This window comes from Littorina saxatilis, linkage group LG7 (assembly GCF_037325665.1).
Source record: "Littorina saxatilis isolate snail1 linkage group LG7, US_GU_Lsax_2.0, whole genome shotgun sequence".
NCBI lineage: Eukaryota > Metazoa > Mollusca > Gastropoda > Littorinimorpha > Littorinidae > Littorina > Littorina saxatilis.
In genome coordinates, this window is record NC_090251.1 from 19,105,347 (window position 1) to 19,122,242 (window position 16,896).

Sequence of the window (16,896 nt, forward strand, 5' to 3'; positions counted from 1 at the left end):
GATTACTGACGACAATGACACACACTACAGACAAGAAGTTAGCAGCTTTGTGGACTGGTGCGACGAGAATTACCTGGACTTGAACACAGGAAAAACTAAAGAAATGATTTTTGACACTAGAAGAAAAAAGGTAGCACACAAGCCTATCGTGATAGCTGGTGTTGAAGTCGAACAGGTTGAAAGCTATCGCTACCTAGGTGTAGTGATCGACAACAAGCTGTCTTGGCATGCCAACACTGACCAAATCTTGAAGAAAGCGCACACGCGCATGTACTGTTCGTAATGACATCCTGCAGGTAGCGTGTTGACATATGCATGTGTGTGCTGGGGGGGTAACCTTAGTAAACAGGATAGTGACAGGCTAGAAAAGCTAGTCAAGAAGGCTGGATCTGTTGTAGGCAGGAAACAAGAGACCATTGAATCAGTTTGCCAGAGACGACTCACTGACCGACTGACCTCAATTTTGGCTGACGAGACACACCCACTGAAACCTGAATTTGACTCTCGACGCATTGACAGGAGTGGTAGACTGAGGGCTATGGTTGCTAGAACGTCACGTTTCCGCAATTCTTTTGTTCCCAGAACTATCCATGCTTTCAACCAATCACATGTTAGAGGCCTCTATCATGTTTCTCTGTCATAATTATTACTGTACTCTGTTGCTGGGTTATCTGTAATGTATGTATTTTTAGTAACTGTATTACCGTAGTTCAAATGTGCGGTGTTCTAGTCGACATGTGGTGCTTTGTATACCTTGTGTGTGCGTGGATGTGGAGGTGGACTCTTGGACGTCTTTTTGTTATCGGAATTATGGTTTTTGTTAAATTGTATTGCTGTTGCTGTTGTTGTTGTGTGAGTGAGTTGTGTGTTGGCAGACTTGACTTGACGGATGACTGTTTGCGTTAGTGAGACTGTGATCATACTCATAATAATCATACTCACTTATTTTCTTATGTTTTTATTTTTATAATGCATTCTTATTCTTTTGATTGGAAATGAGTATTGTTACAATTTAATTTCCATATGGATTAATAAAATTGAGTTGAGTTGAGTAGAGTTGAGTTGAGTTGAATCTGGGCCAAAACGGGCATGGGTAATTTTTGTTGTGATGACTAAGAGTAGGTATCCATTTGACTAACAAGAGGTGTATAGAATGAACAATAAACCAGCTATTCTCATGAAACAAGCAGCACTTTTTTACATTGAAAACAATATAAACAACCTTAACCAGAACTGAAAAAATAAACTTTTTGTACTTGTATCCTTTCTTTAAAACTACCAGATGTGTGTAACTTTGTGCAATAAACTTAGAATTCAAAGGTCAAACTCTCTTGCAGTCTAAAAGACTTCACAAATATTAAAACCTCAAAATTTCAAATCTTCCTTACTGTCAGCTTGAGGTTTTGTGTTACAACACACCTGATATTCAAACAGGATTTTATATTAATAAAACTTCATTGTATCTAAAGTGTCGAATATCGCAAAATAGGATCTTTTCCTCTCTTAAGGCGATGTGTGGCACTAAAATTAAACTTGGAGAATACACGGAATAACCTAGTTTTCTGGGTAGTTATTGAAGTGACATAAAAATGAATGAAAAAATTGTGAAAATGAATGGCCACAGATTGCTGTTGCTATGGGAACAGCCGCCATATTGGATTTTTCGGAAACGGTTTTACAGTGACATCATACATAAGAAATGCATGATATTTGACACAAAGATACACAACTGAATGTTTAGCTTTATACAGGAAACAGAAATAAGGGCAGTTAAATGAGTCACCTTCTGCGAGAGCACCTATTGGCACTTATCATCTCTTGGGCAAGGAATGGATGAAAAAAAGTGTGCAAATCTCAAAACCCTTGTAAAGCTATGTTTCTCTATAGCAACGCCGTTGCCATGTGTAGGCTGTGTGGTAAGCAGATTCAGGATGGTTTTTGGGTTTTAATGTCCCTTCAACAGATGCTAGCTGCTATTCGAGACCGAGCAGATTCAGGAGTGCATGTTTCCATTAAAGTTCTACTTATATACTTATCCTTTTTCGATTGACTATTATGACTAGGAAACTGTCCAAACTTCTGCAGGCATGCAGCACATTGCCATTTAAACATGCCATTTCTCTCTCTACTGTTGGAACCAGTGTAAGCACCTCCTCATCGGTGCAACGCTATATGGAAACATAAAGATTTATCTGATCTGATTGTTTTCTCTATCATTTCATACAATACCTGTTAATGAGCGGAAGAGTCATAGTCATGCGACGGGGCGTGTCCTTGGGTCCTTGCTCGGTGACCGTGACCAGTGTTTGTGAGTCGGCGTTGAGCGCGGGACTCTGGGGGAAGAGGGACGCCGTGTGACCATCCGCCCCCAACCCCAGCACCACAAAGTCAAACTGCAGGTTGGGCAAAGCGTGGCGTATGCTGTCTGCATACTGACGGTCACCTGAAAGAGAAGTTGAACAAGTTATTGCATGGAGATTTTAGCTTGGGTTTTATATCCCTCTAATGTGCGTTTGTGTGTGTGTTTGTGTGTGTGTTGGGAAGGGATGTGTGTGTGTGCTTTTGTATATCTGTGTGTGCATTTGTAAGTGTGTGTGTAGAGGGGGGTTTGTGTTTTTGTTGTGGGATGGCTGTCGTGGGGGGCTGAGTATTTGTGGTGTGTGTGTGTGTGTGTGTGTGTGTGTGTGTGTGTGTGTGTGCGTGTGCGTGTGCGTGTGCGTGTGTGTGTGTGTGTGTGTGCGTGTGTGTGTGTGTGTGTGTGTGTGTGTGTGTGTGTGCGCTTGCACACATGCCTGCATACCTGCGTGTGTTTGTGAGTGGGTGTGTGTGAAGCATGCATGCATGTATCTGAACAATTGGGAAATGTGATGTGTGGGTCTGTCTGTGTTCATGTAAGTGTGTCCTTTGTGTAAGTAGGTGGCTGCACTGCTGCAAGCAGCACAGCAATCACAACTGTGTTCCATAATACAGAGAGAGCAAAGACAGAATGGTTGTCAGCTAACATCTCACCCTGCAGCTCAGGGTCACAGAGACGTCCGGCCACGTCCACAGGCATGGCGTGCACGTGTGACCAAGGCACCGCCACGAACCTCAGCAGTTGTCTGTCCAGCTGGAACAGGTTGGAGTGTGTGTCTGCCGCCGCCCGCACACACCGCTCGTCTACCTACAGTTCATAAAAATACTGTAGGAAGCTTTCTCATTAACCGAAAACTGTCTGTATTTCACTGGGTTTTCGTGTGTAAATAACGAAAAATAAATCCTCAACCAGTGAGTTCTACAAGTTTTTATTGCTGTCAAGTTTCTCATTTCAGGTCGAAGCTTCTGCTACGGTACTGCGCTTTTATTTGACTCGTTGACCTGTCACTGTAATAATAGTACTTATCAATATAAAATCATAATATAAATAAAAAACACACATACACACAAATCAGCAAGAGAGAGAGAGACAGAGACAGAGAGAGACAGAGACAGAGAGAGACACAGAGAGACAGAGAGAGCGTACGGTTTCTCTACCTGCCAGACATGGACGTGCACCCAGTACTCGCTGGCGAAACTCTGAGCCAGCATCTGCCACAGTAAGACGGGAGTGGTGCCCCCTGAGAAGGCCACGTGGAACACGCCCTTGCTGGCAATCTCACTCTCCGCCGCCTGTTCTATTTCACGCGCCAGTTGTACCGCCAAGCCCTCCTTGGTGCCGCTCACCATCCGCCGACCTGCCCAATCAATGTTTAATTATATACAATACCAACACACGCACAGCCTGGCGGTGACCTTATGAGTAACTTTCTACTGCTGATATGACTAAGTCATTGAGACAAATTCATTCTTGAAATTGATTAGGCAAAAAAAAAAAATAGGTCTGTTTACAGTAACATAGGCCAAAAAAATAGGGTCGGTAGGTCGGGATTTTTTTTTTCCCAAAAACCATATTTTTACGTTATTTTGCACAAAAAAACCCAAAAGATTTTTTTTCTTTTTTTTCCCCCCAAATGCCAAAAAAAGTCTAGGGTCGCGCGAAAAAAATAGGGTCGGTCGGGTTACCGTAAACAGACTATTTTTTGGGGGGGCCTTACAATACTTTAGAATGCTAATTTTTATTAACATAAACAAAAAATTCTTTTCAGCTAGGGCTTTCTCCTTGGTCTGCGTACAGAAATGTACAGAAAATTGTCAAAACTCTCACATGTACACTCCCACAACCACAGACACTGTTCTCACCTAAGAACGTGGCAGGAGTCTGGGCCTGGTGCAGCTGATGAAGCTCTGGCACCACCTTCATCCCATCCTGCTTTTGGTCCTCCGCCGCAAACTCAAGGTTGTCGCCCCTGACAACAAAGTTGAGCAGTGAAGCAGGGTCGCCGGCGTCGTACACTCTGGGAACCCTGGATGGGTAGAAGGCCAGCACATTGTCCCACACCTGCCAGGCCAACAGAAGCTGCTTTGTGCTGACAAAATGTTGACGCCGACCTTGAAGGACTTCCTCGATCAGGGTCGAATAAGCATCAGCATTGTTCACAGGAGTTGCATGGTAGAAATTTTGCGGATAGTCACCGTAGTAACTGTGCTCTTTGGAAAAGACTTCCGGGTCGAATACCTCCTCCAGACTGTCGGGGTATTCTGGTTCCAAAAGTGACCTTGACATGGATATGAGTGGGATTTTAGCAGGGCCATGACCAATGTGGAACACTATCTGTTTCTTGGACGACCTTGGGACGTGGTACTGATGGTGAGGGCGATGGTGGTGTTCTGACGTCTGTTGCTGCTTCTGGTCAGCGCTGTGTGCAGTGTGGTGGTCTGCTTCAGCACAGTTAGAAACGCAGACGTCATTGTCTTTGAAGATGATCCTGATGTAGCTTGACCGCTCGTCCAGCTTCTTGCCGGACACCAGTAGGAAGGGAACGTCTAGCCATCGGGGTGATCGCAGCTGTAGACAGAAATGCATCCAGATAATGAAACTATAGATGAAAGATACCAGCCTTAAAGTTAAAAAAGACAATCATACACACACGAAACTCCTGCAGAAAGTTGCTGTTTTCATTAAGAAAATACTGTAGCTTGATTACAGTGGTACAATTCTTTGAACACAAAAACAAAAATACTTTTTATTGAAGCCTTAAAGCCATATGTACTCGATGACTATACACGCTAATTGCTTTACCAACAGCTGGAGACATGCTAAATTAAGTTCCCTGCAAGATATTGTGGTCTAGGACCCCTTAAATGTTGAGATATTTGAATTTTTATTTTGATCTAGATCGTCCTATTTATAGATTTGCCAATAGAGGTAGCGTTGACGCAAGGGAAATAACTCCGCGTCTTTGTTGACATCCTCACTTTTTCAGAGGCTAGAACAAGCTGTAATGCATGTATATGGTCCGCGCATGGCGACATATCGTCATTACATGGTCTTATGGTGCGTTTGACATCGATTATGGGCAAACTACACTTTGTAAACACGGGAGCGCGTACATATGCCTTTAACTTGCCTTTCAAACGCATACAAAGAACCTGACAAGCATGTTTATGCACTGAAACCACACACACACAAAACACACAAAAGTTTCTATATCCTAACTAACAAGAATGCACATGAAAGAGACGTTACCTTCAACATCACAGCAGCAAAGGTAGGAACTAGCGCAGTAATATTGCTTTCCGGTATTTCCTTGGCAGCCTCAAAGGTATAAGTTGCATACTGTCCCAGCAAAGTAGAGGGCTGACTTGCTCGAATCACTCGCTTCAACACTTGTAACTGCATGAAACAAAGTTAAGATTAACCCTTTCGCTGCCAATCAAAACTTACTTATGTGCATTCCTGATTGCCAGGGATTTTGGAGTTCGGGGTGTAATAATTCACAAAAAATTCTAGCTCCAAACTGGCAGTAGGTAGGTAAGTAAAACCTATGTTATTTTTAAAGGAAATTGAACCAAGAATCTGTTTTTAGTGTCTAAACATGGAAATAATAATTAGTTTGGCTTATAATGATGTTCAAATATGAACTTTTGAACAATCGGTCTGGCGCATCTTCCGGTGCCTGTGGATCAAACACAGGTGGCTGTTTTGCTTGCTCGAAGAAAGGATCATAATCACTGTCATCTACCTGTTTCCAACGAATCGTCCGAAAGAAGATCTCCCCTTTCCCCTGTCAGTATCCATAATCATTTGCACCGCCTGTAGCGTCAGTCCGTCTTTGTTTTTCCCTACTAGGGCCCGGTCGACTGTCACCGTCAGCCATTTTGACGAGTCGAGCCTTCTCTCCCCTTCACTGCCGCCAAGGCCGAAAATAGCCTTCAGACGCAAAACCGCGTCACCATTTATGTTTATTCATGAGAATGAGGTATCCTACCAAGCCATTGGCTGGTGTTTGTGTGTCAGCAGTGACGTAGCATTTCTGGAAAATCCCTGAACTGTGATGATGGGTTTACCCGTCACGTAGATATAGGCGCTGCGGCTGCACAGGCACATGACGGGTATACCCGTCTTAAGGCAGTCAAGGGGTTAAGTTGAGAAGTACGCATGAGAAAATAAATGAAAATAATTTCTGAAATGACAAAACAGCATGCGCTCTTGTTTCCTCTGTGTGTGTGTGTGGAGGGGGGTATGTGTGTGTTTGTGGAGGGGGGTGTCAGTGTGTGTGTGGGTGCATGCGCGCGTGTGTTGTGTTTCTCTAGAGTGAATAATTGTACATTATGTTTTGTTTGGCATTCTTCTCGTTGCCCATTGTCTTCAAATGTGAAACGTAGTGTAGTCCCCCACTAGGCGAGGACTGGGCAAATAAGCACTTTTGTATTCTTATTACTTCATTATTTATTTCTATCTCTCTCTCCCTTATTTGTTTGTACACAACGAGGAAGGGCTTAATATCAAAAAGCAATGACAAAAAGTACATTTGCACCTTTGTGCTATTACGCTTATTAATGATGACAGGTCATACTACATACTTCTCCGCAAGGGTATTTTAGTGTGGGTGTTTTTCTTGTTGTTGTTGTTTGTTTTGTATTTTATACACGCAATTTTGTTTGTTTGTTTGTTTGTTTGCTTAACGCCCAGCCGACCACAAAGGGCCATATCAGGGCGGTGCTGCTTTGACATATCACGTGCGCCACACACAAGACAGAAGTCGCAGCACAGGCTTCATGTCTCACCCAGTCACATTATTCTGACACCGGACCAACCAGTCCTAGCGCTAACCCCATAATGCCAGACACCAGGCGGAGCAGCCACTAGATTGCCAATATACACGCAATTAAGGCTCCAATTGGTGAGAGCAGAAGCTCTTCTGGTTCACTTTGACATCTACATGCCAGATAGGACTCATTATTCCTTTAAGAATTTCCACATTATTTGACCTTGGCTTGTTCTATGGCACTGGGAATGTTGGTCAAGTTCACTGGAAGGTCAAGGGCAATCAAGGTCAGGAGTTGAGTCAGGTGGTTCTGGAACACATCTCGGATGACCCCCATGTCATTGTAGAAACTGTAGCGATCTGCAACACAAGGCAATAAATGCATGTACCGATGAAAGTTACACAACAAATACAGACACTCAGCGCCTTGAAAGATAGGAAAATAAAGAGGAACAATACACACCGCGTGTGGTGTGCTCTCCATTCCTACTGCTATCCTTTTTAAAGTTACAATACGCAGCTATCTATCCTTCCAAGGGTGATTTTGTTTTAGTGATTGCTGTAGCTAATAGCATCAATTAGAACAGCTACAGCGTTACCCATCTAGACCCCAAATCCCATCCCCACAATGGGAGAATTATTATTTCTTAGTAACCAGAAAAATCACATCTTTCATATTTAATTATTTCAGACCTAAACAAACTAAACCAAATGGCAATTTCTTTTTAACAAAAACAAAACAAAGCTAAAAACTGATTGGAGAATACTCAAATATTCAAACATTAAAGAACAGAGCAACATTCAACCAGGAAGTACAAAGCACATTCTCTCTCGCACAGTAATTTCCTTCCCACAAACAATATGTTATTGTTAAAACAAACACGTTTCATTGACCCCTCTGCTTGGTTTAAACAGTGTTTATTCAACAATTAATAGATAATTCAACATAATACATGTTAAGGATCAACAACAAGCTCAAGCTTATGGTGGTGACCCCTCTGCTTATAGGCACGTTTATCAGATCTACGAAACAGAGGGAAGTATTAGAACTCTCAACATATTGACACCAGCTGTGTAGTTCAGTTATGCCTAACCAGTTTACAGGCACCTGAGAAAATAAGAAGCATTGAATTGAACAAACGTCTTTCATCCTCACGTTGAATTATTACTTTACCCTGACAAAACCATAGCTATGCATGCAGAGAACATCCGCTAACTCCCACCAGACACATTCGTCATAGTCTTGCTGCTCTTTCAAAATCATATCTATACACTTCAGCCTGTTTCCTTCCGATCAATACAAGATCTGCGCCAAGCCGTAAGTTGATTGCCGTGAGAAAACAAGACAAACATTATTTGTTACTTCTTTCAGAAAATAAATGACCAGCCACCGGGGATCAATGTTGCCCAGCAATTCATTACTCTCTGTGTAATCAGACAACCATCCCATAAATTTCATTCTGTGCGGACCATTAGCTGCCGCTATGGCGATAACAAATGTGTTTCCTCTAAAAGGGACCAGCGCTGGTAAAATGAAGTTAATGCAACAAATAAAGCTAATACTGACAAACACACAAAAGCATGTTCATTTTGTGAAAAGTTTGCTTTGATATATTTTTTCTAAAAAATTCCCTCTCTATACCTCCCATCCCATCCCCATACTGTGTCCCGACCCGCCCCAATCTCTTTACCTCCCATCCCATCCCCATACTGTGTCCCGACCCGCCCCAATCTCTTTACCTCCCATCCCATCCCCATACTGTGTCCCGCCCCGCCCCAATCTCTATACCTCCCATCCCATCCCAATACTGTGTCCCGCCCCGCCCCAATCTCTTTACCTCCCATCCCATCCCCATACTGTGTCCCGACCCGCCCCAATCTCTTTACCTCCCATCCCATCCCAATACTGTGTCCCGACCCGCCCCAATCTCTTTACCTCCCATCCCATCCCCATACTGTGTCCCGCCCCGCCCCAATCTCTTTACCTCCCATCCCATCCCCATACTGTGTCTCGACCCGCCCCAATCTCTTTACCTCCCATCCCATCCCCATACTGTGTCCCGACCCGCCCCAATCTCTTTACCTCCCATCCCATCCCCATACTGTGTCCCGACCCGCCCCAATCTCTTTACCTCCCATCCCATCCCCATACTGTGTCCCGACCCGCCCCAATCTCTTTACCTCCCATCCCATCCCCATACTGTGTCCCGACCCGCCCCAATCTCTTTACCTCCCATCCCATCCCCATACCGTGTCCCGACCCGCCCCAATCTCTTTACCTCCCATCCCATCCCCATACTGTGTCCCGACCCGCCCCAATCCCTTTACCTCCCATCCCATCCCCATACTGTGTCCCGACCCGCCCCAATCTCTTTACCTCCCATCCCATCCCCATACTGTGTCCCGACCCGCCCCAATCTCTTTACCTCCCATCCCATCCCCATACTGTGTCCCGACCCGCCCCAATCTCTTTACCTCCCATCCCATCCCCATACTGTGTCCCGACCCGCCCCAATCTCTTTACCTCCCATCCCATCCCCATACTGTGTCCCGACCCGCCCCAATCTCTATACCTCCCATCCCATCCCCATACTGTGTCCCGACCCGCCCCAATCTCTTTACCTCCCATCCCATCCCCATACTGTGTCCCGACCCGCCCCAATCTCTTTACCTCCCATCCCATCCCCATACTGTGTCCCGACCCGCCCCAATCTCTATACCTCCCATCCCATCCCCATACTGTGTCCCGACCCGCCCCAATCTCTTTACCTCCCATCCCATCCCCATACTGTGTCCCGCCCCGCCCCAATCTCTTTACCTCCCATCCCATCCCCATACTGTGTCCCGACCCGCCCCAATCTCTTTACCTCCCATCCCATCCCCATACTGTGTCCCGACCCGCCCCAATCTCTATACCTCCCATCCCATCCCCATACTGTGTCCCGACCCGCCCCAATCTCTTTACCTCCCATCCCATCCCTATACTGTGTCCCGACCCGCCCCAATCTCTTTACCTCCCATCCCATCCCCATACTGTGTCCCGACCCGCCCCAATCTCTTTATTCCCTCTCTACCTCCCATCCCATCCCCATACTGTGTCCCGACCCGCCCCAATCTCTTTATTCCCTTGCATGCGGTGTAAGACAGAAAGGGGTTTTGTGGCTATAAATATAATAGGCAAAATCAGTAAATAGATAAAAGATCTTTTTCTTTTTATCATTCTTGTGTTTTGTGTTCCATAAAATACTTGTTAAGCGACCACATTTCACACCATAACATTCAGACATAAAGGGAAACGGCTCAAACAAAACGTGTACAGTACAAGGTTTACAGAGTTACCTCCCTTATGGAAAAAATAGTTGCTATATTTCTGCTTATAAAGATTTTGACCAGCTAGATCTACACTATACAAACAGGTAGAAAATGTACTTAATAGATGATGACTGAAGTTCATTTTTGTGTAAAGAAATTTCAAGTGCGTTTCTCTTTGTCTGCAGTTGTGTCTGTGTGTCACATATTTTCCCAAAGAGTTCCCGACTTGCAACTCCCTTTTAGGCCTTTTGGAACACACGTATATGTACCATTGTTGATAGTTACATGTCGTCTCAACATTAACCCCTTCACTGCCCACCCCGTACTAGGTACGTGGTCATTTTCGGTTTGCCATACGCCCATAAACGTACCCAGTACGGGGGATTTGCGTCAGCAACATTTCAGGACATTTCTGAAAACTAAATGGGAGGTAACCACTGTCCAAGTTCTTGTATGGGGTTCTAAACACAGTTCTTTCCCATTGACCGTTCGGATAAGTTAGTACCACGTGTTGAAAACTTTGTTAGAAGTGTAGAACCATAGATAGAATTCACAATGGCGGCCGAAAGTCGGACCTCAACTCGTAGACCTGTTTTCAAGCGATACAGTGTTCTGGAAGCTCTACAAGAAGTGATTTATGGATTACCACACAGAAGAATACTTTTATGGGCTGTAATGTGAGTACCTGATTTTTGACACCAGTTTTTGCAGTGTTTTGTGTGGTTTTACGTGCTGCAATGTGTGTGTGTAAGTCCGGAAACTGTAATTTTTGACAAAAATGGTCATTATATCAATTTTTACTATAACAATCACAAACAAAGTCCAATGATCATGTCATCACATAATAGCCAAGGGTATAAGCAAAACACATGCCAAAGATCTAAGAGATATCTCAATAAATGATCGAGCAGTGAACAGATTAGTGAACCTACCGAAGAAAGCGAAATTTTGCCCTGGCACACAGCAATACCAAAATGCTGTTATACTGTGGCAGTGAAGGGGTTAAGGATGTGTACAACTTTTTAAGCATGTAAAGCCCAAGAAGTCTAAATTAATCTTTGCTTCTGGGGGAAGTTTTGACAAATGCAATCTGAGCTATACTAATACATGTATCAGCAGGCCAAATAATAAAGTCTTGATGCAATAACAGTCTGCCCCTGTCCATATTTGCTTGCATGTATGTTTGTCCCACATGTGTATTTATTTACAGCAAATGTTTTGTCTTGCCCTTCTCTTTCTGCTGCTCTTTGGCCTGCTTCATTGCCAACATTACAAATAATAGCACCTACAGTAAACAAGTACATTTGTATTTTTGATTGTACAAAATGACAGGCACTGTACTTACCTTCAACACCGACAGTTTCCTTCATAAAAATTTCCACTCTGTCCACATAATCCCTATTCAGCAATTTCTCCAGCTGAGGGTTTGCAGCCCTGAAATGAACAGGATTGTACATTGAGCATCTTCGAAGAACCTGTGAAAAAATTCATTATTCACCCACTGTGGCAGATGGGGTCTAATTCGATCCAAAGTGGGTGCATCCTGTAGGTGCCCTTCCTGTAGTTTTTCCCCTGTATAGAGAAAATGAATGCACTTGGGTGCAGTTCCTGTAGGAAAACAGATCTTACTCAGTCTCATGTCCAACGCGAGACCGCCGTAAACTGCTGGGTTCACTTTCACTTTCAAATCACAAAAGTACTGCTATGCCTGCCATGATCAAAGGCACACTTTACTTGACTACCCAGCAGGAGTTAGAACCCTTACAGAAAAGAAAAGTCGCAGCGATCTAAACTGATTGCGGCAGCAGGTAGCGGGTAGTCGCAGCTTCAGGCCATGTTGTTGCCAGCATCGCAGGTTGCTGTGACCTACATCACTGCAACAGGTTATGGACATCGCAGCTAGACGTGACCTAGTTGCAGCAACATCGCTTTAGTGTTGCTTGGGAAAGCTAGAGCAACAGCTCAGTAGTTTCTGGACCTGGTCACAGCAAGATCGCGGAAAGACCACAGTACTTACTCAGGAGCCTGCGGCAACATGTCAATATTATAGTGAGAGATAAGGATAAGGATAGGGTGATCGTTTAGAACACATACCTACATAGAAGTTCCCGTTGCTTTTTCCCTGAGGAAAGCGAGCTGTCATACAGTAAGTCACTTACCCAATTTGTTTTCTTTTACCTGCATGCGTGTGTTTATGTTTCCAAGCCCTGATTGTGAACGTGGGATCTTTATGGTGCTCATGCATGCACACGAGGGTGTTTGGAGACCAAGAAGAATGTGCACAAAAGTAGACTAGCTCTTAAAAATAAATCCCTCACCGAACGTGGGGGGAAGGGAGAGTTTCACTGTTCCACTGCATCAACCAACCTGAAGGGCAGTATGTTGGTGACAACGCTTTTAGCCAGGTAGTGGTCAGTTCTGTACAACTGCTCCTCTTTGAACATCTTGAGCAGTTCTTCCGACAGCTTGTCCGCTGATGCCCAGTCCTGGCCTTGGGGCTTCTCCAGAACAATCTGTGCAACATGTCAATCAAACAGCAACTGCAAATTATACCACGGAATTTTTTTTAACTTTTTGCATTTCTAAGCTGCATGAATACTTGCCATTATACTTATAGTGAGTTTAAATAAAACATAATATATTAATACATGTTTTCTGCTTGTGTTATTGATACTATTGACATTAATTGTTTGCAGCTGCATGATGCCACAGTGTAAGCAACAGTGGCAGAGTTAACATTTGTCTTTTTCATTGATTTGGATTACAGTGGAACCCCTAGTTTAACACTTTCGTGACGGGAGGTGACTATATTAGTAATAGCGCTGCAACGCCCACGGACGGGAAGTGACTATTTTAGTATTAGACATACAAGGTACACGACTCGTGATTGCTTCCCGGTTTTTGAAGCTTGCAGTAAATTGAGTTGTTTCCCTTGATACACGTGGTTTTCTCTTCCGGCTTGATCAAATTAGTGCAGATTTGCGTGGTGTTTTCGAACAAAAAAAATGAATCGAAGGCGAGCCTTGTCACGGGAGGAGATTCTCCGGATGTTGGATCTTGAGGATCCTGTAGATCATGATACATCGTGTCGTTTTAGCCTCAAGAAAGCGATAATAGCAGTGATATTGAGGAAGAAACAGTCCCGTTGTTGCTAGTACGAGTCGGCAACTACACGTGGTAGGGGGTGATACTGCTAGACGAACATGTATCTCGGAATCGTGCAGGAGCTATGGGGGCGTGGCAGCACTGATAACAATGGATGGCTGGAGCCTTCAAATCCTTTTGGAATTGTTCATAGGTGTACAGTTGGTACTTTGTTGTGAAAATGTGACTTATATTCAATATGGATTACCTAGACATCATTTGGTGAGTGTTACAGTTTTGTTTCATTTGAGTCAGGATGCTGTGAGTGAATGCGTGATTTGCTTGTTTTTTTCTTTGTACTGTCTCCTTATTTCTGTGTACAATGTTAACAATATTTCAGCTAATTCATAGGTTTTACACCTTGTTTGGTTATAACATTATTTATAATACTTTCTGTTAAAAAATAACTTTTAAAAAAAGCAGTGGAAAATAAAACACACACAAAAAAACGTTAAAAAACACAAATTATCCCCCTTTCACCCCCCTTTCACCCCCCTTTGCTAAAACAAATCGCGTGACAAACTTATAAATAGCACGACTGAACTGGGCATCCATTTTTGAATTAGTACACAAAATTTGGTGGTGATTGGACTTAATTCAAGCTTGCTAGACAGATTTCTTTACAGTTACTGATTTTTGGGAAGTTTCTTGGTGGCAAGCTTGGGCAGGCAGGACGTTAACGCCGTGGCAGTGCTAGTCACAATAGTGTTAAGACCTCAGACAATCTTTTTTATTTTTTTTTTAAAGGAGGGTGTCTTAATATGGAGATACATTTACAGAGGTCATGAACAAAAAAATCTTTCAAGCAAGGTCTTAAAAGGTGAGAAGTCTTAAATTGGGAATTCTTAAAAGGGAGGTTCGACTGTAATACTAAACAAAATGCATAATCCCACAGCAGGATACAAATTTGAAATATTTTCTTCAGCATTTATTACTCAGGTAAGTGTGACTCATTAACAGTCAGAAGACGCATTTAAATATCAAATAATGTATCGACTGAACATGGGATTTCCCTTCTTTGAGCCATGAGACGTCAGATCGAGGCCGACAAAACTTCATATTTAGGCGACCAGCCAAGACTATAAAATAGTGCATGCTTGTGTCCGTTCAATCGTAAAACCTAAAAGGAATTCTAACCAGAATCGATACATACATAAATGTTATTTGTATTTTTGACCAAAATATGACATTTTACACAGATCTCGACAGTCATTGTTCACCTCGACCGCTAGCGCGGTCTCAGAGGAACACTGACTGTCTCGATCTGTGTAAAATGTCATATTTTGGTCAAAAATACAAATAACGTATAATATCTTTAGAGTCCAATTGACTTGAATTTTTGGTACAGTGTTACCTGCAATGAAAGAACATCCTAGACACCAGCCAAAAGTGTCCCTACATTACAGGTGTCCGGTCATGACAGGTATATTTTCCTTGTTTTTATAAGGACAGTAACATTTTGAGTCTTTGAGTCTTGAGTCTAGACCAAGGGACAGCAGAAGGTTTCCTTTCATGAGAGGTGTTCTCTCATCGGTGGGACCTCTCATCACAGATACCACTGTATAATATATAATCCGCAAAATCAGTAGAATGTTTGCTACTAAAACATGAAAATCTCACAGCAAAACAGTACCTACCTTCACAGACACTTTATCGTCCCCAAACTTGCATTCAGCCTTAAAGTTTTTCAGAGCTGGACGGAACACACTGGGAGGAACAGCGAGATACAGAAGGACCTCCTTTGTGGCTGTCTTGTCTTGATTCAAAGAGCGCAGCATGGACTCGCACATGGCACCGTAGTCTTCACCCAGGTGCAGCTGAAAGTAGGTCACTTTGGTGAAGAACTCTCCCTTCTTGGCTTCACATACACTGGATGATCCATGCCGGTCTGCACATTTGACATTGTTGTCAAAAATATCCTGCAAATGTAAAAGGTATTTTGTTCTTAGAAGGGGATATTCTTGACAGATAACTGTTTATATGCCAGAAATGAAAAGGTGAATGAAAACTGACAAAATCACTTTGTACAGAGAATAAGATGGAAAGACAATGGCTATATATAGTCAATGCATAACTGCAATGTTCCAAAGTATAACAGTCTTTCTACTTTACAATACTCATTTCTGTTGGTGTAACTTTGAGATGAGTTTAGTTCAGCATTATATGTATGCATACATCTCTGCTTTTGCCTGTCAGAGTCTGCCCACATGTCTGTCTGTGTTTGTCTACATGTCCATCAGTCTGTTTGTGTCAGTATGTCTGTCTGTTTGTCTACATGTCCATCAGTCTGTTTGTGTCAGTATGTCTGTCTGTGTTTGTCTACATGTCCATCAGTCTGTTTGTGTCAGTATGTCTGTCTGTGTTTGTCTACATGTCCATCAGTCTGTTTGTGTCAGTATGTCTGTCTGTTTGTCTGACTGTGCACATGTGTACATGTGTAATTTCTCAAACCCTCAAATTAAGGCACACACAGACGCACACACGCAGGCACACACACACACACACACACACACATATCCCACAGGCAACACAAATGTACATACTTTGAGCCGATTGGTGGCCACGCTAGCATGAGACGACCCGCCGGCAAAAAGTGTGAACATCCAGGGACGCTGCTCCTCTCCTTCTCCCCCACCTACAGGTACCTCTCTCCTCATGAAAGCGTCAAACAAAGCCTGCCACAGGTACTTGCGAGCCAGGTCTCCGGTGCCGCCAAGCAGAATAACCCCACTGTGGCGAGGGCTTGCCCCACTCACAATCACAGGGAAAATGTTCACTGACAGCGCTGACACTATCAGCACTAGCACAGAGGTTGTCAGCTGTGTCATCTTTCATTGGGTTGCTGAACAAACCTGTTTGAACAAGATCTAGATGCATACACTACAGTCTGCAAATATATATACGACTAGTGTCTGTCTGTCTGTCTGTCTGTTCGCGATGCACGGCCAAAGTTCTCGGTGGATCTTTTTCAAATTTGGACACCGTATTCAGCTACACCCCGGACACAACCTCATTGATGAGATATTTCAACACGTGGTCTCAGCGCGCAGCGCTGTGCGCTCTGAACCGATTTTTTTTTTGTTGTTGTCGGGATCCACTACCAGTTACTCTTCCTTATCTTCTCCAGTGTTTTCAGCCGCGATTATCTCCCTTCCTCCGTGTGGCGTCAATCCATATTCCCGTTACTACGTTACTATTTTTAGAAGGTCACTGCACGTTACTATTTTTAGAAGGTCTCCAGTGTTTTGCGCGTTTATCTCCTTTCCTTCGTGCGCCGGCGAAGCCGGCGTACACCCGGCAAAGCCGGGTCCCA

The 16,896-nt window shown here is 43.6% G+C and overlaps 1 protein-coding gene across 2 annotated transcripts in view; it reads right to left on the reverse strand.

The window, feature by feature from the left end:
* LOC138970852 (GDH/6PGL endoplasmic bifunctional protein-like) overlaps positions 1-16,896 on the reverse strand; it is a 33,023-nt gene that overhangs the window by 14,385 nt on the left and 1,742 nt on the right. For both annotated transcript variants that reach the window (XM_070343406.1, XM_070343405.1), the window contains exons 2-11: positions 16,127-16,435; positions 15,221-15,502; positions 12,807-12,952; positions 11,785-11,873; positions 7,351-7,487; positions 5,606-5,752; positions 4,219-4,924; positions 3,514-3,713; positions 3,010-3,163; positions 2,230-2,443 (exon numbers count right to left, since the gene is read on the reverse strand). In XM_070343406.1, coding sequence (XP_070199507.1) covers positions 2,230-2,443; positions 3,010-3,163; positions 3,514-3,713; positions 4,219-4,924; positions 5,606-5,752; positions 7,351-7,487; positions 11,785-11,873; positions 12,807-12,952; positions 15,221-15,502; positions 16,127-16,411 — 2,360 coding nt within the window. In that variant the 5' untranslated portion in view covers positions 16,412-16,435. The remainder of the gene's footprint in view (positions 1-2,229; positions 2,444-3,009; positions 3,164-3,513; positions 3,714-4,218; positions 4,925-5,605; positions 5,753-7,350; positions 7,488-11,784; positions 11,874-12,806; positions 12,953-15,220; positions 15,503-16,126; positions 16,436-16,896) is intronic.